Source organism: Nyctereutes procyonoides, unplaced genomic scaffold (assembly GCF_905146905.1).
Source record: "Nyctereutes procyonoides isolate TBG_1078 unplaced genomic scaffold, NYPRO_anot_genome, whole genome shotgun sequence".
Classification (NCBI taxonomy): domain Eukaryota; kingdom Metazoa; phylum Chordata; class Mammalia; order Carnivora; family Canidae; genus Nyctereutes; species Nyctereutes procyonoides.
Window position 1 is genome coordinate 44,141,159 of NW_026575142.1, and position 21,971 is coordinate 44,163,129.

The 21,971-nt window shown below is 45.7% G+C and overlaps 1 protein-coding gene and 1 non-coding gene across 2 annotated transcripts in view; one reads left to right on the forward strand and one right to left on the reverse strand.

The window, feature by feature from the left end:
* Nucleotides 1-263: 263 nt before the first annotated feature.
* The window catches only part of USP13 (ubiquitin specific peptidase 13), a 114,457-nt gene continuing 92,749 nt past the window's right edge, over nt 264-21,971 (forward strand). The window contains exon 1 of the mRNA XM_055308155.1: nt 264-498. Coding sequence (XP_055164130.1) covers nt 331-498 — 168 coding nt within the window. The 5' untranslated portion in view covers nt 264-330. The remainder of the gene's footprint in view (nt 499-21,971) is intronic.
* LOC129498973 (small nucleolar RNA SNORA81) lies at nt 19,581-19,763 on the reverse strand. Its single transcript, XR_008662247.1, has one exon. It is a non-coding gene; the product is annotated as a small nucleolar RNA SNORA81 (small nucleolar RNA).

The following is a 21,971-nucleotide window of genomic DNA, read 5'->3' on the forward strand; positions in this document are numbered from 1 at the left end:
CTCCCCCCCCCCCCCGCAGCCGAGCGCGGTCCGGGCGCAGGGCCCCTCTCCAGCGCCCCCTCCCCGGCGCGCTGCGGCTGGCGCTCCCCGGCGCCCCGCCTGACGCTGCAGCTGGGCCGGCGATTCGCCATTGGATTAAAAATAGCAGCGTCCCCCGCACCCCCGCCCGCCGGCCCCAGGCCCCCGGAGCCCGTGCCCGCCCCGCGGCCCGCCCGCCCCGGCCCCCGCCGCCCGCCCCGGCCCCCGCCGCCCGCTCCGCCCGCTCCGCCCGCTCCGCCCGCGGACCCAGCGCTGCGGCCCGACCGGTGGGCTCGGGGGCGCGCCGCGGCCATGCAGCGCCGGGGCGCCCTGTTCGGCGTGCCGGGCGGCAGCGGCAGCAGGAAGATGGCTGCAGGGGACGTCGGCGAGCTGCTGGTGCCGCACATGCCCACGATCCGCGTGCCCCGGTCGGGGGACAGGGTGTACAAGAACGAGTGCGCCTTCTCCTACGACTCCCCGGTAAGTGAGGCTCGGCGGCGCCCGCGGCGCCCCGGGGGAGGGTGCGGTGCCGGCGGCCTGCGGCGGCACGTGAAGGCGGGGGGGGGGGGATGCGCGGGGGCAGCCGGGGACCTCCTCCCCCGGCGGCGGAGTTGGCTCGGCGGCCCCGCAGTCGGGCAGCACTTGGCGAGCGCCCACTGCGTGCGGGGCGCCGCTTCCCCCGAGGCTCCTGCCGCTGAAGACGCGGTGGCCGCGGGCTTTGCTCCGCCGTCCTGCCCGGCTCCCGGCCGCCTGGCCACGGAGGGAGAGCGAGCTCCGGTCCGAGAGTTCCCCGATCTTAACCGCGCGCTGCAGGCGGGGGCGGGGGCGGGGGCGGGGGCAGGGGGGCGCGTGTCTCCGGGCGAGAGCGGAGGGCGGCTGCGTGCTCCGCGCCCCGGCCCCGGCCCCGGCCCCGGCCCCGGCCCCGGCCCCGGCCCCGGCCCCCGCCCGCGGCGCACTCGCAGCCCTTCTTCCTTCCCTTCTGGGACCGTGGCCTCGGCCCGGGCTGCCCACCCCCGGGCCCTGCCATCTCCTCGCCGAGCTGGCCTCCCCCGCTTTCCAGCGCTCCCCGCTCCTTTGCTTCCCGTTAGAATGTGGGAAGAAACCTTCGGGTCCCTGCAGTGGGGCAGCAGACATGGGGACTGCTGGGTTATTATGGCTTCTGTAAGTCATTCCCCGTACTCCTCTAGAGGAGTCGCCTGGGCTGAAATGCGTCAGTATAAATCATTAAAAGTTCAGTCGCGGGTCGTGACCTGAGACGGGAGGTGGCGCGGGGTGGGGTGGGGGTGGGGGTGGGGGGAGTTACGACGGATCAGGTCACTGCCGTCCACCCAGGGCGGTTGGTGGTTTCCCCCCGGGTGGCAGGTATATGTGCGACAAGGAAGAGGAGAGTGAGTGTCCCTTTCAAGAGTCAGATGGGCTTCAAAGTGACTCAGCTGTCTGGCGTTTATCATGTCTTTTTGAGGACCAGGTTATTTTTATCCACCCACTTTAGATCTCATGTGTCACCCGGCAGATCTCCATGCAATCGGGAGGTGCATGGATTGGACGCACCGAGGCAGGTTTCAAACAATAGTCTAACACATTTTATTCACGTTACGTAGAGTATTGTTGGAGGAAAAAAAAAAAGAAAAACCCCACCTTCAATGGGAGGCAGATTTCCCAAAGTATCCTTTATCATCTACTGGATTGATATCGGCTGGTTTCAAAGCATTTCGGCTTGTTGTTATCCATTGGGAGTCCCAGAATTACTATCCTCTCTACGATATCCAGTTTTTCTTTTATGTGAATTCCGGATCATTTGGGGGATAAACGTTTCACTTCTTGTTCATTACTTCCCGATTTTCTTTCGAAAAGATCTAAGTGGAATGAGCTGGTTGTATTTAAATACTTTGCATATTGTGATCACACAACTCAAAGTGACTGTTGTCAGCAGTGTCATTAAATCATGTTCTCCACAAAGTACTTGAAAATGCCATTTTCAGATTTTGTGTCCAGTGATGGGCAGGTTCTGCCTAGTAGGCTCCTGAGAATGGGGAGGGATGTAAGCAATTGACAGATTGTGAAGTCCAGGAAGAAGAGAGTGGCCTAGTCTTTTAGGATAGTACAGCGTGTAACGTGGGTAAAACAACTTTTTCTGTGTTTGATCAGGGTTACTCTTCAAATTCTTCTTACAAACTTTGTTATTGTAAATCTTTACCACATTGTATAGTATGTGGCAGGCGTGAAAAGAGCTGATTATTTTAATTCACTTCCACAGATAGTTATTGGGAGTTAATGGTGTACCAAACACTGTTCCAGAAGCATGATGTCTAGTATAAAGTGATGATTTCATTCATGTCACAGTAGTTCCTTGGGGAGACTGGGCTTATTTACAGGGCCGATGAATCAGTATATTTTATTAACTATGAGGAGGAAGAGAAAGAAGGTTTTATAATAAATTGTATGAGAGCACAGTGTATGATCATGCGGGATTTTTCCCTATAGTACTGACTTAACATTCGGGACTCAAGTAAGGCTTCTTGAGCACCTACTATGTGCCAGCTCATATATGCATGGCTGTAAGAATCATTCAGAGTAAAATACATTGGTACCAAGCACACCAGAGACTTTAATCTACAAGTGCCACAGGACTGTGATAGAGAAAAGACCAAAGCCATGTGAGTGGAGAAGGTAATCATCAGATACTTTTGAAAATGGCCAGAGATAAAGGTGGATAGAAGTAAAGAAGACCAACTTCTGGCAAGGTAAATAACATGGGCAAACATATAAAGGGTGAATATTTTCTTCTTATTTGCTTTTAATATACTGGGAAGAAAAAGATTGATTTAATGAGTAGTGAGGTCAGAACCAAGGAGAGAGTGGAAGATGAGAGCTTCGAATACTTACAATAGGAGCTTGGTTGTATATGGTCAGTTCTGGAAAACTACTATAAGTATTGTGATTTAAAGTGGTGTTACAGTGAGACTGAACTGATCATTTTTAATTATAGATTCATTATAGACCCAAGGCCTGGTGTGAAAGCTTTGCTGTACCTTACCTGTGTGGGTATGAAGATTGAGTGGGACTGCATGATAACTCATTTCAGTGTCCTTCTCCTTCCTTGCTACCTTTTAGGGCTTAGCACATGGCAGATGCTCAGTGACACTTCTTCTGGGATGAGAGAGAATTTGTGTTTTTCACCTGCCAGTTTGTCCCAATTTCATCCCAGGCCTACCTTCTCACCTTGACTTGTAGGTTCACCTCTCCATGACTTGGCTCATCTTGCAGGGTGTATAATGGGACCGTCCTGGAGAATGGGGACTTTGCATCTTTATCCCCAGCAGTTGGCCCAGCATCTGGTATATACAGGCTAGGAACTCAACTGATGCCTAGGAAAAGTATAAATTACATGTAGTGACAGGTTCTGAAAATGCTAAGGATGCAACACATGGGAAATACTGCAAAAGGAATCATGTGCGATTATCATGTAGAATGTGGTGGCTTTATTGTCTGTGGGGGCAGAAGTGTGAGAGAGAGCCAGGCTGGCAGGGTTTGAACCCCAGTTCTGTCTTTCAGCTGTGTAACTTCTCTGGGTTCCAGTTTCTCTATCTGTGAAATGGGGACAATAATAGAACCTACTTCATGGGTTGTTTTGTGGATTAAATAAATTAATGTGTAAAGTATGCCCAGCCAATCAGTAATCACTAGAGGAAGAAAAGAAAGAGATAAAGAGAGTCAGTCAAGGGTTGCAGGCCCCAGGGTTTGATTGTCAGGGTTTGGTGTGGTTAAGTGGAGACGTTAGTCCACTCTTTCTTTCAAGCCTTCATGGACTACCATGTAAAATCTACTCCTCTCTTTGGTTGTTGAACCCCTCACTCGTCTGAATGTCCTCTGTCCCCACCTCCCCTCAGCTTCTGGGCTGCCAGCTCCTGGGAGGTCAGTCTCTGGGTCTCCAGTGGCTAAGACTCATTTCCTTTTCCAGAACCACCCCCCTGTCTTGATCATTTCAGGGTTCTTTTTTAGCCTTCCGTTTCTGCTGGAGACTTCATTGTTTCTTCCAAAGCCCCCATTTCTTAGGATCTATGTCATAAGACACAGCAATTAGTGATAGTCTCTCTTCCATCATTGGCCATCATTTCACTCTCTTTTCACTTAACTGGTCGTTTTAAAACATCTACTAGATGTGAAGCCTTCTACCAAGCTTTCAGAATGGGAAGGAGCTGGGCGACTCTTGTGCTAACCATGCCCCTTCCCCACCTCTCTGGAAGTGGAGAGCTTATCTCATGCCTTGTCTTTAGCTGGGGTCACCTGAAAGATTAAGACAAGGGCTTAGCATGGGCAGTTTATTTTGGAAAGGTATCCCAGGAAACATAAGAGGAAGAACACTCAAGGGAATAATAACAAAGGGAAGAACAGAAAGCCAACCCAAGAGTGAGTCATTGAGTCAGCTGCCATGATGGAGCACTGTCGCTCCAGGGATCCCTGGAGAACTGTTGAATGTGCCCCAGTATCCTCTACCTGGGACATGGAGAGGGGAGTATTTATGCACTGGCTCCTGTGGCCTGTTGGTCAAGCGTGCTCCAGGGATGAACTGCCCTCACTCTTGCGGGTTTGTATTTGTGTCAGAGGGGCTTCCTGAGAAGCCTTCCCGCGACCAGCAGCTGGCTGAGAAGAGACAGATCCCAGTGCAGTGAGGCACTGAAAAGGTGGCCCGACATGATGTGAGACCAGCATAAGCATTCCTTCACACCTCCCCTTACCTTCCAGCATTAGCATCATTTTGTAAAACAGAGCTTATTTCCCATTCTCTGAAGCTCTGGGATCCCTTGGTGATGTTGAGATCTCATGTTGGTTCTCCACATTCCTGAGAATCTTTGTAATACTCTGGGGAACAGGGGCCTGTGGTAGTGGCTGGTTTACATAGCCACTGGGAAAGGCTTTGAGATCATTTACTTGTAGGAACAGCTCATGTGAGGGGCTCCTTACTCTAGTGGTGTGCTTGCTACCTTCCAGGCAGTGAGACTTGCATCATGGTGCTTACTTGTAGGGGAAAAATAATTTAATTTGGGAAAAATCCTCCTCCTACGGGATCAATAGATACAAGATAGTAAAACATTTACTGTTTCTTTTACCTTCGAAGATATAACCTTAAACTAATTCTAATTAGTTTCACATATTAAAAGTTCCTTTCCAAAGGCAACTAACTAAAATGTTGTTTTATAGCAATGATTCTCAATATTTTTGGCCCCTGTATTCTCTTAAATATTTTCAAGGATGCCAGAGAGCTTTTGTGTGGTTTCTGTCTATTGATTTTTACCATATTAGAAATTAAGACTGAGAAAAATTTAAAACATCTTCCATTCTCTTAGCTGTTAGAGTGATGGTATCATCTGATGTCATGGAGACTCTTAAAAATGCCTCTGTGTGCTCAGGAGAGAACAGGAGTGAAAAAGGCAGATAAGTTCATGTTATGAAAGTAGTTTTGACTTCGCAGCTCACTTGAAGGGTCTTGGGGGACATTCAGGGTTTCCAGGTCATACTTTGAAAACCAGAGTTCTAGAGTTTAGGCAAGAAAAGTACAAGGTTATTTCAGTGGCACATCTCACCTGCATTGTGGCTTGTGTGGGTTCATATTTTCACATTTGTGGTGTTTGAATAATTGGTCATTAATCGTAGCTCATCTATAGATGTCATATGTCCCCTGTATATTGTTTTTGAAGCAAATTAAAATTTAGAGAATATGAGTCATTTTGAAAAAAATTGCAACTACTTTGCTGGAAATCATTGGCCTTTTTGAAGGTAAGAAATCATTATTCTGTTGACTGTGAGCCTCACCGGAGGGTGATCTGGCTGGGCTGTTTCTTTCAGAAACTTAAATTTTAGCATCCTGACTTTTTTCCTTTGGCCACTGGCTAGGAGACTTTTGTCATTTCCTGCCCGGAAAGTGAAGATTTATTTGCCAGTACTGGGGGGGCAGGGAACTGAGTGGGAGCAGAGGACGAGGGTGGCCTTGGCATGTGGATATTGGATATGACCGGATATGGTTGCCTGGTTCTCAGTCCTATCCCTGTTTTGTTAAGTCCTCTCTCATGTTGTAGGGGCTTGGTACCTGGACACTACAGTTGCCAGAAGGATTCTGTTTTTGTTTTTTTTTTTTTTTTTTTTTTAGGTTTTATTTATTCATGAGAGACACAGAGAAAGAGAGGCAGAGACATAGGCAGAAAGAGAAGCAGGCTCCCTGCGGGGAGCCCGATGGGGGACTCCATCCCAGGACCCTGGGATCACACCCTGACCCAAAGGCAGATGCTCAGCCACTGAGCCACCCAGGGGCCCCTGACAGGAGGCTTCTGATTTCGATTCTGCCAGTGAGAGTGTCAGAAGGAGAAGCCACCATTGTTACTGCAGCAGTGGCCCATGCCAGACGTGGGGTTTTCCTGTCCGCTCCGAGTATCCTTCTGGCACTCAGAGCCACCTCAGCCACGGGGGAGCTGAGATCATCTATGCGGTTTCTTACAATGCTGATGCCTCTGGACTCCAGAGCGTGAGTGGTGGTTCCTCTGACCCTGGCTCTCACGGCTCTCACCAAGATTACATCCCCTCCAATTCCCTGTATCAGGTCCCTTCCTGCCTGAAGCACCTGGACTGGTCGTGCTCCCCATCTGGGCTGATACGCATACATTACACACACACACACACACACACACACACACACACACGCACACGCCTCTAAGTCTCCGTGTATTCCGAGTGGAGCTCCTATTCTTACCTGCGTTCCTTGTCCCACAGACCCAAGTCCTGTCTAAAAACACAGGGCTCCCTGCTCTAAAGAATAAACCGGCAGTGAATTGTCTGTGTGGAAGGGCCCCCTGGGAGTGGAGGAGGGCCTTGTGGGCTCTGACAGGTTTCCAGGCCTTCCTTCTTATTTCAGCCCTTGTTTCGCTCCAGCTTCCAGAGTTACCTGGAGCTGTTAGTTCTGGAGCCTCTTGGAAATTCTGGGGCATACATCAGATGGGATCTGGGTTCTCTCTGCTGCAGACCTAGCTGGGATTCAGCTTGGTCAGCTCACCGTAGTCTTGTAGTACTTCTCCATCAATAGTCCAGTTTCCAGATCTTCTGGCTATGGTTTATGTTTTTAAAAACACAATGTTTTGGGGCACCTGGGTGGGGCACATAATGTTTTTATTGTTCTTCTCTTTGGGTTTCAGAAAGGAGTGAGATTGATGTAAGTGTGTAATCTGCCCCACGTACGCTAGCATGCCGCTTTTCCAAATGAAAAATCAGGAAGTCACTTCCTGTCTCTTTTCGGCTGCTGTTAATTATCTTTCAAGTTGTGTCATTTTTAGACTTCAGGAATGTAAGAGGCAATGCTGATCCTGTCAGGGAGCCTTTTGGAAAAGTGTGTGTCCTCAGTTGTATTGAGCCTGGACATCTGTGCAGCTCCGAATTCTCTCTTCACTCCCCTGCACTGTCCTTCCTGTGGCCTGGAGTGCAGTTAAAGGTACTGCCCTTCATTTAGGGCCTCAGGCTGGAAGATGTACAATATTGTCAACCCTGCCCCCCTCCCCCTCTTGCTTTTTTTTTTAAAAGATTGTGTAAAGTGCACATAACATAAAATCAACCGTCTTAACCATGTTTAAGTGCACTGTTTGGTGGCATTAAGGGCATTCACATTGTGGCACAACCATCAGCACCATGCATCCCTGGAGCTCTTCATCTTGCAAAGCAGAAACTCTATTTCCCTTGAACAATAACTCCCCACCCCCCAACCCCTTCAGCCTCCCAGCCTCTGGCAACCACCATTCTATTTTCTTCTATGAATTTGCTCTAGGTACCTTATATAAGTGAGACCATACAGTAGTTACCTTCTGTGACAGGCTTATTTCGCTTACTGTAATGTTTTCAAGGTTTGTCCATGTTGTAGCATGTGTCAGAATTTCCTTCCCAAAGCTGAGTGACGTTCCACTGTGTGTGTATACCACATCTTGTTTGTCTGTTCATCTGCTGATGGATACTTGGGTAGCTTCCATTTTTTGCCTGTTGTGAATGATGCTGCTGTGGACATGGGTGTGTGTCTGTGTCCCTCTCTTGTGTATCACATCCCATTAGAGACCAGGTTCCAATGGGGTAGCCCCCCTCTCTCCTTATCCATGGCCCAGGCTCACTCATGCCTTCATCATCTCTTGTCCAGACTCTTGCCTAAGAAGCTTCTTAGTTGACCTTATGTTGCCTCCCTTTCATTCGTCACTGTGCTCTCAGATTTTCTAAAACATGGGTCTTATCATGTCATTTCACTGTCTAGATATTTTCAAAGCACCATTCAGACTTTCCTAACATAGCACCTCAAATCAGTTTACCAAGTTGATCCAACTTTCCTTGCCAGTGTTTGTCACTTAGCACCTAACCTCTACTTACATTCTCTTTAGCCCACGGGACTTCATGTTCTTCACATGCTCCGTGTTTTCAGCCCTCCTTGCTTTGGCTCATGCTCTTCCCATTGGCCTGAACTGCCTTCTCCCTGTGTTTCCCAGGGAAACCCCACTGATCTCAAAAACCACCTCACATGTTCTCTGTAAAGCCCTCATCACTCTCCCCTCCCCAAACTGAGTTATTTATTTTCCCGTGCTTTCAGAGCACTTTGTTAATCTCTGTCATGGTTGAGATACTGATTGTTGAGGATAAAGGACAGTTGGGGTCTTATGCACCTGTGTTAGTAAGGCTGCATCTTTTCCGATTTCCTGTGTATCCTTTTTTTAAAAAAATATTTTATTTATTTATTCATGAGAGGCACAGAGAAAGAGAGAGAGAGAGAGGCAGAGACACAGGCAGAGGGAGAAGGAGGCTTCATGCAGGGAGCCTGACGTGGGACTCTATCCCGGGTGTCCAGGATCATGCCCTGGGCCAAAGGCACGTGCTAAACCGCTGGGCCATCGGGGCTGTCCCCCCCCCCCTTTTTAAGTGGGCTCCACACCCAGAATGGGGCCTGACAGGGGGCTTGAACTCACTGTGAGATCTTGACCTGAGCTGAGATCAACAGTCAGGCATTTAAATGATGGAGGCACCCAGGCACCCCTGTTCCTTAAAAAAAATTCTGAACGTGTATTTTGGAATTAAAAAAAATGTGATTAAAAGTAACCAATACTGTAGTTTTATATTGTCATACTATAATCTGAAAAGTCATACACTTGACCCTTGACAAGCTTGGGAGAGGCATCTTGGGTCCTTGTGGGGTGTTTTGTGTGTTATGATTCTGGGTGCCACAGGGATCTTGGTGAAAGTGATCACACATGGTGCCCCTTGGGGAGACAACTAGAGGGCTGTTGTCTGTGGACGTGGGCTGGGCCTCTGTGTGGCTGCTTTATGTTCAGTACTATGGGCAGTCAGCCCAGGACTCCTCTTGCCCCCAAGCACAGGGAAGATGGGAACAGGAGCACCTATTTTTAGGGCTGGAGCAGCAGGTCAGTGCAATAATGACAAGAATTTAATGACTCTGAATACGCCTCCAGACTAGAGAGGGTGCTTGAGGTACACAACGATATGTGTTTCCGGTGATGAGACTCAGAAGAAAACCATTTGTTTTGTGTTAATTAGCAAGTATTAATGCTTACTTAGAACCTACTATATAGCCAGCACTGCCCCGGGAGGGTTTGAGAATTTCAGAGGGAAACAGAGGACCACAGTAATGAAGAGTATGACACAGATGTTTCTAGCATAGTACAGAATATGAAAGCCGGGCAGCCCGGGTGGCTCAGCGGTTTGGCGCCACTTTCAGCCTGGGGCCTGATCCTGGAGACCCAGGATCCAGTCCCACATCCGGCTCCCTGCATGGAACCTGCTTCTCCCTCTGCCTGTGTCTCTGCCTCTCTCTCTGTCTCTCTCATGAATAAATAAATAAAATATTAAAAAAAAAGAATATGAACGCCAATTTTGAGTGTCTGTTAGGAGTCAAACATGATACCAGGTACCTTTATATACACCATCTCATTTAATTACAATAGTAATTGGCTTGTAAATTATAATTACTCTTGTTGCCTTATTTTACAGAAGAGGAAACAAGAGTCAGAGAGGTTACGTAGCTTATTCAGGGACTAGTTCAAAGACTGGTAGGGACTTAAGCCCTGATGTGTCATGAGGTGAGACCCTGAAGCACTTATAGAGTATTACATTTTATTTATTTATTTATCTATTTATCTATCTATTTATTTATTTAATTTTTTTTTTAGAGTATTACATTTCAAACAGTGTGGCACTTACAGGGTATGAATGGAGATTTCAGATAGGAATAATCAATAAAATCTAGAAAAGTACTGGTCTGGGTCCCTGGATGGGATCGGAAAAGTGGCGTTTTAGGGGAGGAAGGGACAGAGGCATGGAGGTGAGACCAAGCTTAGGATGTATGTGAGGAAGAGAGAATTTACTTGGGCAACTGGGAAGCAAGGCTAACTCCTCTGTGGACTATAGATGTCGGCCTTGGTAAGGTTAGGCCGATGGGCTGGCTGGTCAGGAGCAAGGGAACAGCGTGAGGACAGCGGTTATTTGGGTGGCTGTCCTGGAAGGAGAAAGAGGACTAAGGTTGGGAGGTAGAGAGAACTCCAGTAGGAATTGGGCTGGGGCTCTTGTGGTATTGTGGGAGGGGTGCTTTCATGAGGGTGATGACAGTGGGGCTAGAGCTGGTGGGAATAAACCCAGTAGACATTTTGATGAAAGATGCCGTGCAGCTGAGTCTATGCAGAGTGTGCAGCGGATGGAGGAGTGGGAGAAGCTCAGTGTGTAATGTGGCAGATGGAGTGTATCAGGGGCATAAAGGAGGGTGGGGTGGTCAAATCAGGTGGGTGAGTGCATCGTAGGGAAACCCAGACAGGGGTCTGGGCGGCATTTCCTCCAGGAATTAGAATTTTTTTTTTAAGATTTTATTTATTTATTCATGCGAGACACACAGAGAGGCAGAGATATAGGCAGAGGGAGAAGCAGGCTCCATTCAGGGAGCCCGATGTGGGACTCGATCCCGGGACCCTGGATCACGCCCTGAGCCAAAGGCAGATGCTCAACCACTGAGCCACCCAGGCATCCCGGAATTAGAAATTTGAAAAGATAATCGTGTTGCACAAATAGTCATAGATGGATTACACGCAGCCTTTACTGTTTTATGAAATACAATCACTCCTAGAGTAAATCCTGCCCCATACTGACCGCATGGGCGAGATTGGCCCAGAAGCTGGTGGCTCTTATGAGTCACAATTATGAAAACTTTGTCCTAATCAAACCAAGTATTGCTTTTTGGGTCCTGGTTAATTCTTTGGGTGTTGCTGAAAGCTGTGAGCTGGACATGAGGTCTCTGTCCCCAGCACTTCTTAGAAATAGGCTTGGTGGTGTGTTAGTGGGATCGGTGGAGGGAGCAGCCAGGAGGAGAGAGGCGTCGGCAAGGGGTGAGGGTGAGAGTGGCTCACACATTGAATCCTGTAGGTACAGCTGCTGAATTGCCCCTCTGGAGGTGCCATTTGGAGAGGTTCTGCCTGTGTCCAGCCTGAAGGTATGGAAGCAGCCCCGGCAGGTAGGCCCTGTGTCCTGGGGCCCACATGTCATCGGTGAGGGGGCTGCCAAACCCTGCGGCTGCTTCGCCATCGTCCAGGGGCCCACACCTTGGAGGCCCAGCCCTTTGGGGGCCTAGCACCTTGGGGGCCTGCCAATGTTTGGTCGGGGAGCTGTCAGCATGGAGCAGCCACCTCTGGGGGCTCCAGTTGCCCTTCCGACTTGGGAAGTGGAGCTGGCGGGTCCTGCCAAAGCCTCTCTCCTCCCCTTCGGGAAACCTTGGCAGAGCACCTGGCCCCAGCTCCTTACCTGTGTGGCGAGCCTCCTTTTCCTGTCCTCCTGCTTTCCTGGAATGAAACAGCCTTAGTAAAAAAGGAGGAAACTGCGCTTTGGCCCAAGCCCCGGGATGGCGTGTGCTTGCCAACAGCTGCCCACCTAGCTCCTGCCACCAAAACAACATCTGCTTCTCAGTGGCACGGGGCAGCATGCAGAGGGCCAGACTGGCCTGGGTTCTGGGAGGGAACACCCCCAGGAGCACCCCCGCGCACACCCCCACATCACTACTTAGCAGTATGACTTAAGCAGGTGTTGGAATTCCACTGAATGTCTCTGAGCCTTGGTTTTTCCCTCCATAGTACCTACCTTGCAGGGTTGTTAAAATCATGGCTTCCCATTAAACCCATTTAATGCCATCCACCTCTGTAGTGGGATTTATTTCTTTTTTATTTTTATATTTTTTTGTAGTGGGATTTAATGGGAAGGATCCTTTTGAGGGGTAGGTGAAATGGGGTTTTTAGTGTCTTGGGGCTGCCAAGGGGAGACATCCTGTACTTGGTAATTCTGCATGAGGCTCTGCCCTGGAGCAGAAGCCTTGGGTGTGAGTGTTTGCTGGCCCCCTTGGGGGGATCTCTGTTCAGGGCTATTATTCAGAGTCAAATCCAACTCGTACTTATGGGCTTTTATGGGTTAGCCCGGAAACCTAATCCTCATGTTTAATATAGTTTGCCAGGGGAAATGCATCCTGAAGAAAACCAGCTCTTTTTCTGCTTTATTTAAAAATTTTTTTTTAAGCTTTCATTTATTTATGAGGGACACAGAGAGAGAGAGAGAGGAGAGACACAGGCAGAGGGAGAAGCAGGCTCCATGCCGGGAGCCCGATGTGGGACTCGATCCTGGGTCTCCAGGATCGCGCTCTGGGCCAAAGGCAGGCGCTAAACCGCTGCGCCACTGGGGCTGCTCAGCCAGCTCTTTTTCAAAATGAGAAGAAATGACTATAAAAAGTTTTTACCTTTGACTAAGGTGGTTTCACATTTTTCTCTTTTTCTGTGTGAGTGGGGAGCTCCTTCCGTGGATTGTAGCTGCAGTTTGGCACTGCAGAAGGAGCTCGCCCCAGTGCTCCCTCGACCGTTTTCTTTGTGCTCATTTGTCCTCTGAACAGTATAGTAGCTGCTCCTCCTGCCTCACCCAAACCCTTCCCTAGCTGTTTGGGTGAACAGCATCCTCATTGCTCCAAATACCCAGAACAAGGATGTGGTTTTATCCTTAGGAAAAAAGGTCATAAATGACGGATGGGTGGAACAGTAAGTTTATAGCGTGTCAAAATGTGGCCGTTTGGACAGTGCCGCCGTTAGCTGTCTGAGCTGGCTGTGCAGCAGCTCTGAGGCATACCTGGGAGCCCTCTGCAGAGAGGGAATGGCAAAGTTGGAGCAAACTGGGAGAATCATTACTGCCTCAACATTTCTATTTTTTCTTAACACTTCATGGCCACGAGCATGATTTATTGATGCTTAGCGAGGAAGCGCGCACTCTCTTGGGATTATGTGCATTTGGTTTTTCTACTTAGTTTAGGTGGGCAGTTTTATTTCAGTGGATTTGCTGTTGGAAGCAAGGTTTTTGGATTTTGTGAATATTGTATTCCGGAAGTTTTGTTCCACTGGCGAGCTGTTTGAGTGTTTCCTTGCTGTGCAGCCTGTTTTTTGCTTTCCCCTCATCATATTTCCCCTTTCTGAGGATTGCATGCTTGCTGCCCTTGATCTGGAGCCTTGTTTTACTTTCTTATTGCGCCCTTGCTTCCCATCTGCCTCTACTTAATTTTTGCATTTAAAAACTCTTGTCTGTTTTGCTCTAGAAGCCAGAATGTACTTGGGATCTGTGGTCTGGTCATTGGAATATTTATACCTGCCATTCAGTTGTGGAAGTACCTGAGAGGTAGAGTTAATGGCAGGTGGTTGCTTGATGAATGCAAGAGTTGAGCAGAGAGGTGGGTAATCTTACGAGACTAATGAGTTAAAACAGGAGTTGTCCTTGATTCTGCCCTTTTTCCACACACTCCTACATCTAATCCATTTTCTTTGCTCAGGGGCTCTATCCTAAAATTATAACCTGCATCTGCTAAAGTTTCTCCATCCCTGCTATGAGTTCCCTTCCCTGACTTCCTGCCACATCCCCTAGGCTGAGCCACCATCCTGCCCTGTTTAGACAAGGGGTGTCTTTTTTTTTTTTTAAGATTTTATTTATTTATTCATAAGAGACATAGAGAGAGAGGCAGAGACATAGGCAAAGGGAAGAGAAGCAGGCTCCATGCAGAGACCCGAAGCGGGACTGGATCACAGGACCCTGGGATCATGACCAGAGCCGAAGGCAGACACTTAACCACTGAGCCACCCAGCATCCCTAGACAAGGGGTATCTAAAAGAACTTTCAATGGTGATGGAATTGTTCTGCATCTGCACTGTCCAATATGGTAACCTGTAGCCACATGTGCGGCTATTAAGTACTTGCAATGTGGCCATTGTTTTGAGAAACCAAACTTTTAACCTAATTGAAATTAATTGAGAGCTAAGTATTCATATGTGGCCAGTGGTAGCGTGGGTCTCGACTGCATGATAGATTTGTGACCATATGTTCTCTTGACCCCCGCCCTATAGTTCCCCCCGGTAGTCCAAGTGATCTTGTAGCAGGATGTGGATGTCATGACAGCACCAATGGTGCTTGTCTTTCTCTCTCTCTGCTGACTAAACTCCTCCTGCTCTACACCCCACCAACTTCTCTAACGCCAGAGAAGTCATCACAGCCTCTTTCTCTTTCGTAGCTTTTTCCTACTCCACATGGACGATCTCTCAATCCCCTTGCTCCACGGATGGCATCTACCCGGGCTGGGGTACAGTGACTTTGCTTTGTTACATTCTTTCTTGTCATCACGTTCTCCTCTGTCTCCCCGAGATGACACTCTTTATCCCCTCTTTGACTTGTGTGTTCCCAAATTTCCCGAGCGACACATTTTGATATAACCTTAGCTATTTCAGATCACACTTTTACTGTGGGTATCAAGCATATCCAGCCCCTTAGAGCTATGAAGTTGGTTGCGAAAGCCTAAGGAAAGCTTGGGTTAAGAGAAAGGAACTTTTGAACAATTGCTTGTTCTGTTATGTATACATACAATTGGTTCTAAACGCATTTAGTTAAGAAAAATTTTACTGGTTTTTACTGTTCAAAAATGAATCAATATTCCTGAAGGAAAATTCCTGAAGGAAAATGTGCAGGGCATGCATATTGTGTATATTGTAATGTCATATGCGCTGTTTTGTTACCTGCTTTTTTTACTCAAAAGTACCATGTAGAGCTTTTCCTATCAGTAAACACTCATTACAAATACATTTTAAATGGCTGGAGAGTGTTATAGTTCATGGATGTACCATAAATTAGTAAAGAAATCTGTTCTTGTGCATTCAGGTGATTTCCGTTTGCTGTTACAAGTAGCTAATTCAGTTAATTTCTTTTTTTTTTCCTTTTTTAAAAACTCAGTGTTTTAGAAAATACTGTGTTCTTGTCCCTTTCCTCTCACTTTTGCATGAGTGTGTGAGTCACAGTCTTCCTGGGTGTTAGTATGTAATTTGTTCTGGACGTGGATTTGTTGTGACTCCATCTACCTACATCATGTTTCTCTTTGCGGCAATGACCACTTGTTTTCCACACTGTTCTGTGGTTATAAAAACAAGTGTTACGCAGCGACTCTGTTTCCTGAGTGCACTGCTCACACATGCTCGCTCTGCCTTCCTGTCTTCCAGCGGAGGCCAGTCTCCAAGAACACACCGTTGTAAACAAAGTTCTCTGAACACCTACTGATTGACAATGTGGTGTATTTTTATTTAAAATGACTGTTCGCTTGCTATTCTGAAAACATGTAACCTTGACCTTTATATTCGCCTCAGTTTCAATATTCTTTTAAAAGGCAGCAGTATAAAAAAAAAGGTGGCTTTGTCTTTGATGTTACTTCTCAATACTATGTAGGAAATACAACGTAAAGTAATAAATGCACAGCTATGTGTATATCATATTTATATAGAAATGCTTTGAAGAGTGGGGTTAAGCAATGCATGGGCTTCTAATGCTGCTCCTCTCTCGTGGCTTGATTGTGAGGTGGGAGAAATTGTCTTGGGGACCATTATAGAGCGTTAGAGAAGCCCAGAGTGGTATTTCTTGTCTTCCTTGTGATTTCAGGTTTCCAAGTTTGTCAAGTTTCTGTTTAGGGCATCACGAAAATGATAATTAGAATCTTATTTAGCTAAGAACATGCTGAGAAGTGCATGCTGGCCATTCTGGGCTGGGCGGCCTCTGGAAGATAGTGCATGCTGGCCAGATAGGGTCTAAGGTGTGATGGGGTGTGGATGTGGCAACCACTGTCCAGAAGAACCAGTGATCCTGGCTTGGTTACAGAAAGTAGGGGAACTGGGGTCACTAGGTTCAAGTGTCCAAGCTGCTGAGACCCTGACTTTAGCTGAACAAACCTGAAAAGCTAGTGTTCCTGCACATGCTGGAGGCTGTTTTTCTATGCATGGCCATCAGTTTTCTCTTGATGAGTATCATTGTTTAGCTTTGTCAGAGCCTTGAAATGGAATCTGTGCTATGGAGTGTTTTATTTTTTTATTTTTATTTTTTAAAATATTTTATTTATGTATTCATGAGAGACACAAAGAGAGAGAGGGGCAGAGACACAGGCAGAGGGAGAAGTAGGCTCCATGCAAGGAGCCTGATGTGGGACTTGATCCCGGGTCTCCAGGATCACACCCCAGGCTGAAGGCGGTGCTAGACCGCTGGGCCACTGGGGCTGCCCTGTGGAGTGTTTTAAATCCAGGTCAGAAGGGCACCGAGGATCAGGTCCTGTGTTACTGAATGGCAAGTAACTACACAAACTCTGCCACTCGGTCTGTAAAAGTCTCTTCAGTTTGGCTCTGTACCAGGTAGTGTTGTTGGAATTTAGTAATGCTCATGACATGATTTCCCTGCCCTCAGGGAGCAAATGTGTGATTCAGTGTCTGAATGTGGTGGCCTCAAATGAAGGAAGCATGAGTTTTCACAGCTACAGATTTCAGCGAATGAGATGCTAACAGTCATGGTATAAAAGTGGATTTGGGATTAAGGACCAGCAGCCCAAGATGATGAGTCAGGAGATACGGGAATTGGTCATGGGCACAGGCTGGCAGGTGGACAAGCGGACAGGGTTGGAATCTGGGGAGCTTGCTCAGTTGTGAAGGCATTGATGTATGTAGCTGGTTTTGATGTGGGCTACTCAGAAGGCTTGAGGCCTGACCTGATGTCTCTGAAGATCCTTGAAGTGACGCTTTCTTGACCATGAGACTTTCTTAGAACTGCCTGGTCCTGGGTAGTTCTAAGAATGGGGTATGGACATGGCAACCACCAGCTCTAGGCTAGTGCTACTCAAGTGTGGTCAGCTGACTGGTGCCAAGAGAGAAGTACAAACATTGAGAGTAAGCATTTAGAAATTTCCATAGCAACTTGACATCGTAGCCACATCCAAGTGTGTAAGCAGTAGATTAGTTTGTTTGAACAGCATGTAGACCTGTTTGGGTTTTGAGGGACTTAACATGTGGGAGTAAGTTCACATTTAACTGGAGCCAGTGACTGGTGGAAGTGGAGTCACGTGTGTTTCCTTAATGAACAAAAACAAAACAGAACACAACACAGAACAATCTAATCCTTCATGATAGTAGTTTGACAAACACTTCTTTGGACCAAGCGTGGGAGGTAAGGCTGTGAGACCCAAGGTCAAGAACTTAAATATATAACCATTGATCACATTCCAGCTTCATTTCAGGTCTTGGTCATGATCAGACTTTCTTCTCTTCTCTTTCCTCTTTGTCATCAGCATGTTTTTTTTTTTTATGAACATTATTTTTAGTGCATACTATATACAATTCTATACTTACGTTCTATATACACATATAATACATAATTCATAATATTTACTCAGCCATCAAAAAGAATGAAATCTTGGCATTTGCAATGACATGGAAGGAACTTGTTATGCTAAGCAAAATAAGTCAGAGAAAGACAACTATTACATGATTTCACTCGTATGTGGAATTTAAGAAATAAAACAGATGAACATAGGAGAAGGGAAGAAAAAATAAGATAAAGACAGGGAGAGGCAAACCATTTAAGAGACCCTTAAATATAGGAAACAAACTGAGGGTTGCTGGAGGGAAGGAGGGTGAGGGGATGGGGTAACCTGGGTGATGGGCATTTAAAGAGGGCATGTGATGGAATGAGCACTGTTATATGCAACTGATAATTCACTAAATTCTACTCCTGAAACTAATACTACACCATATGTGAACTAACTGAATTTTAAAAATAGTCTTGAAAAAAGAGAAAAAAAGAAAAAGAATGTTACTGTATTTTGTTGTGTTTGTATGCCACAGGTCCTTAGCTCTTCTGTTTTGGGAGCTCTTTTTCCTATTATAAATAGTGCATTTTTGAATATTTTTGTGCAAATTAGGCTTTTTCCCCCCTCTTTCTTTTGGATTCCCGCAGTCTTTACCCAAAGGAGAAATATTGTGTCAAAGGGTCATAGTTCTATTGATCTCTAGAAAGATGGAACCAATTTATATTGTGAGAGTACACATATAGGTTTTCTCTGTGGCTTCAGGCTTGGTAATTTTAATACTTTTGGCAGTTTAGTAGACATATACTTGCCTTGAGATAGTTTTAGGGAGAAGGTGATGTTTGATTTTAATATTTTCTCACAACTAAAACTAAATGATCTTAAAAGAAGAACTTACCAAGTTGAACCTGAATGTTGACATCCTGTAATTTTATCAGTTTTTACATAGTTTGGGTATAAACTTTTCTTCATTGTACTTTACATCCTTCCTCGTTCTGTTGTGACTGGTTTTCTATTTGTTTTATTATGTTTTGTGGTGTAAAACTTGTTCATCAGTGTTTACATGTTTATACCTAAACACACCATCTCTCCATTTTATCTTTTCTTGGCCAGAAATTATTTTCCCCTTCCTAAGTGAGATAAATATGCTAGTCTACTCTTTTCTAGTTTTTTAGATGCTTATCTCTTAGAGCTCTCTAAACACCTTATTCTGGGGTTTGGTATAAGATGTAGATCAGATTAATTTTATTATATACTGATGCCTAACTGTCCCAATAACTTTTATTAGTGATTTTTCCCCATTTTTGTGTTTCTTTTGGTTTGCCATATATCAAGCAGTTACCATACAATGAATGTATTTTTGGAATCTTCATGTGTAGGCTACTATTTATTTAAAAAAATAACTGCGATATATCTGTATTTCATTTGTGACCTGTTGTAATTTGAAAAAGAGTGCTATTTCAAATAATTAGTCGAAATTATTCTCAGCTAATTTTGTAACCTGTCTCTTTCTCCTAGAATTCTGAAGGTGGACTCTATCACCTGAGAAAAACATTATTTTATATTCTTCCCTCTTATTCTTTGAGTTGTATTTCACTGTCAATTGGTAGTTTTCTAACCTGCATTATTTCTTTCTTGAAATTTTAAAAATTATTTTTAGAAAGGGAGAGCGAGTGAGCGAGATGGGAGTGGGGGAGGGGCAGAAGGAGAGGGAGAGAGAGAATCTCAGGCAGACTCTGAGCTGAATTTGGAGCTTGATGTGGGGCTTGATCTCATGACCATGCGTGCCATCATGACCTGAGCTGAAGTCAAGTGTCTGATTCTCAACCGACTGAGCCACTCAGATAATCCCTATTTTAATATTTTTCTAAAGACATAGTGCATCATGCCTTAAGACAAAGGACACTGGACACTAAGAGAGAGAGAGGTTCACCCCAGTCTTTAGACTCTAATGCAGTTACTTTTCTTCTTATGTTACTCTGCTAGCATCATTACAGAAACCAAGGTATGATCCTGGTTTCTGCAATTTTAGGGCAATGCTTATACAAAAGAAGGTCCTGCCCCATTTTGTGGCTGCCCTTTTGGCCACAGGAAGGCAAGGGTTTTACAGATTTTCCAGAACAGTAGTCTTAGTGGGAATGTGGCTGGTCAACAAGAGCATGAGGTTGAGGGTTCTAAACTAAGAGCTTGGCTCTGATCCCAGGCTGTCAAACAAAAGAATCAGGAGAGATAGACTTGTCAGCATAGACTTGTCCTCATGAGTGAAAGAAGCTGTTCAGAGCACATGCATGGAGTACTGCCTTTGAAAGAAAGTTTTATAGGACCAATATTTAGACATTACTAAGGCAAGAGGGAAGAAGGCATGGGTCGTTAGACTGAAGTGTGCGCTTGTTGTATATGGGGTAGCTTTTAAAGGGATTTGTGTCTCAGTGTCCTGAAGTTTTGGTACGGCTGGCAAGTCCTGTGGGCAGTGCCCCCATCTCAGAGCTGCTGCTTCAGAGGCCAGCCGTGTGTAGGATGGAAGAGACCCGAGGATGTTTGTAATAGAATCCTTCCCTAGTGAGGCCATTTGCCTTTGAGTGCTAAAGCATTTTCCGGGCAGCCCCAGTGGCCCAGCGGTTTAGCGCCGCCTTCAGCCCAGGGCGTGATCCTGGAGGCCCGGGATCTAGTCCCACGTCAGGCTCCCTGCATGGAGCCTGCTTCTCCCTCTGCCTATGTCTCTGCCTCTCTCTCTCTCTCTCTATGTCTCATGAATAAATAAATAAAATCTTAAAAAAAAAAAAAAAGACCTGAGAGCCAAGGGAGGCAGTGTGGGGGTGATACACATAGGTCAGTCACAGGCCAGGCTTGTATCTGAAGATAAAATGATGATCTTTGATGCCAAAAGGATTTAAATAAAATAAAATAAAGCATTTTCCTCTCAGATTATGGACTTTGTGACAATATCAGGTGACTCCAGAAATTGAGAATGAATGTTTGGGGTATATTAAATTTTTATCAAATTCCCTAATAAGTCAGAAACTCTTGGCAAGGAAATTAGCAAAGACTTTACAATTATTTTAGGGATTACTTTATAAACTCTTGCATTATATTGTATTTTTCTCCAGAAAAATGCTATACTTGAACAGTTTTCTTCTTCCACTTGGTAATTTCTTGGTTCTCTCACTAGTTGCTTAATATATTTTTCTGATAGATTAATATTTGTTGCCCCCAGCCTGTGTGGCTGTCAGACTGATTGTTTTCCTCCTTCTGCTTATTTCCCTCAATTATAAAATAATTGAGATAACGGAACATACATGTAGTACATAGAACTGTAGCTCATAATAAATAATTGCTATTGTTTGCATAATGCTTTACAGCACAGAATGTACCTCATCCTCTTTGAACTTAACACAACCCTGTGAGGTGGGAATTATTGTGCAGCAATGCTTATGAAGGAAAATACTGAAGCTCAGAGACTGAATGACTACCTGCCTTAGGCTACAGAGCTAATTAATGGCAGTTCAGGACGCTGGCTACAAATCTTATATTTTCCCTGGCATATCTTCTGGTTTAAAGTCTTTTTGATTGAATTACATTTTATTGGAAGAGAACGGGAATGTTATTTTTTAAAATCACAACATATGGTGCTCAATTTACTGGGCCTAATGAATAACTGACCTAATGATGCAAGTTTTTTAAGGGTTATAACTATGCAAAAAACATGTGTATTTAAGAACATTTTTTTTTTTAATTCATAGAGACGGAGAGAGGGGCGCAGAGACACAGGCAGAGGGAGAAGCAGGCTCCACGCTGGGAGCCTGACGTGGGACTCGATCCAGAGTCTCCAGGATCACACCCCGGGCTGCAGGTGGTGCTAAACCACTGCACCACCGGGGCTGCCCTAAAACATTTTTTTGAAAGAAGGATTTAATCTGTTGATCAAATGAATATAGTATGTTGCCTCTAGTTGAAAAACTTTTCTAATTTTATTCAAATGATCTCATTCAAAGAGAAAAAGTTATCCAGAAGCATAAGCTGAATAACTGAGTTTTCTGGATGCTATTTTATAGTCAAGTTTTAAAAATTTCATTTGCAAGATGCTTGCTGCCAGAGTAGAAAATTGAAATTGATTTTTTCCCATGAATCTGTATTCCGTGACCTTGCTAGATTTGTTAGTGTTACTAGTTAGTAGTTTGTAGATTTTTAAGGATTTTCCCTATAGACTATATATTATCAGCAAATTGAGACCATTTTACCTATTTCTTTGTAATCTTTATGGTTT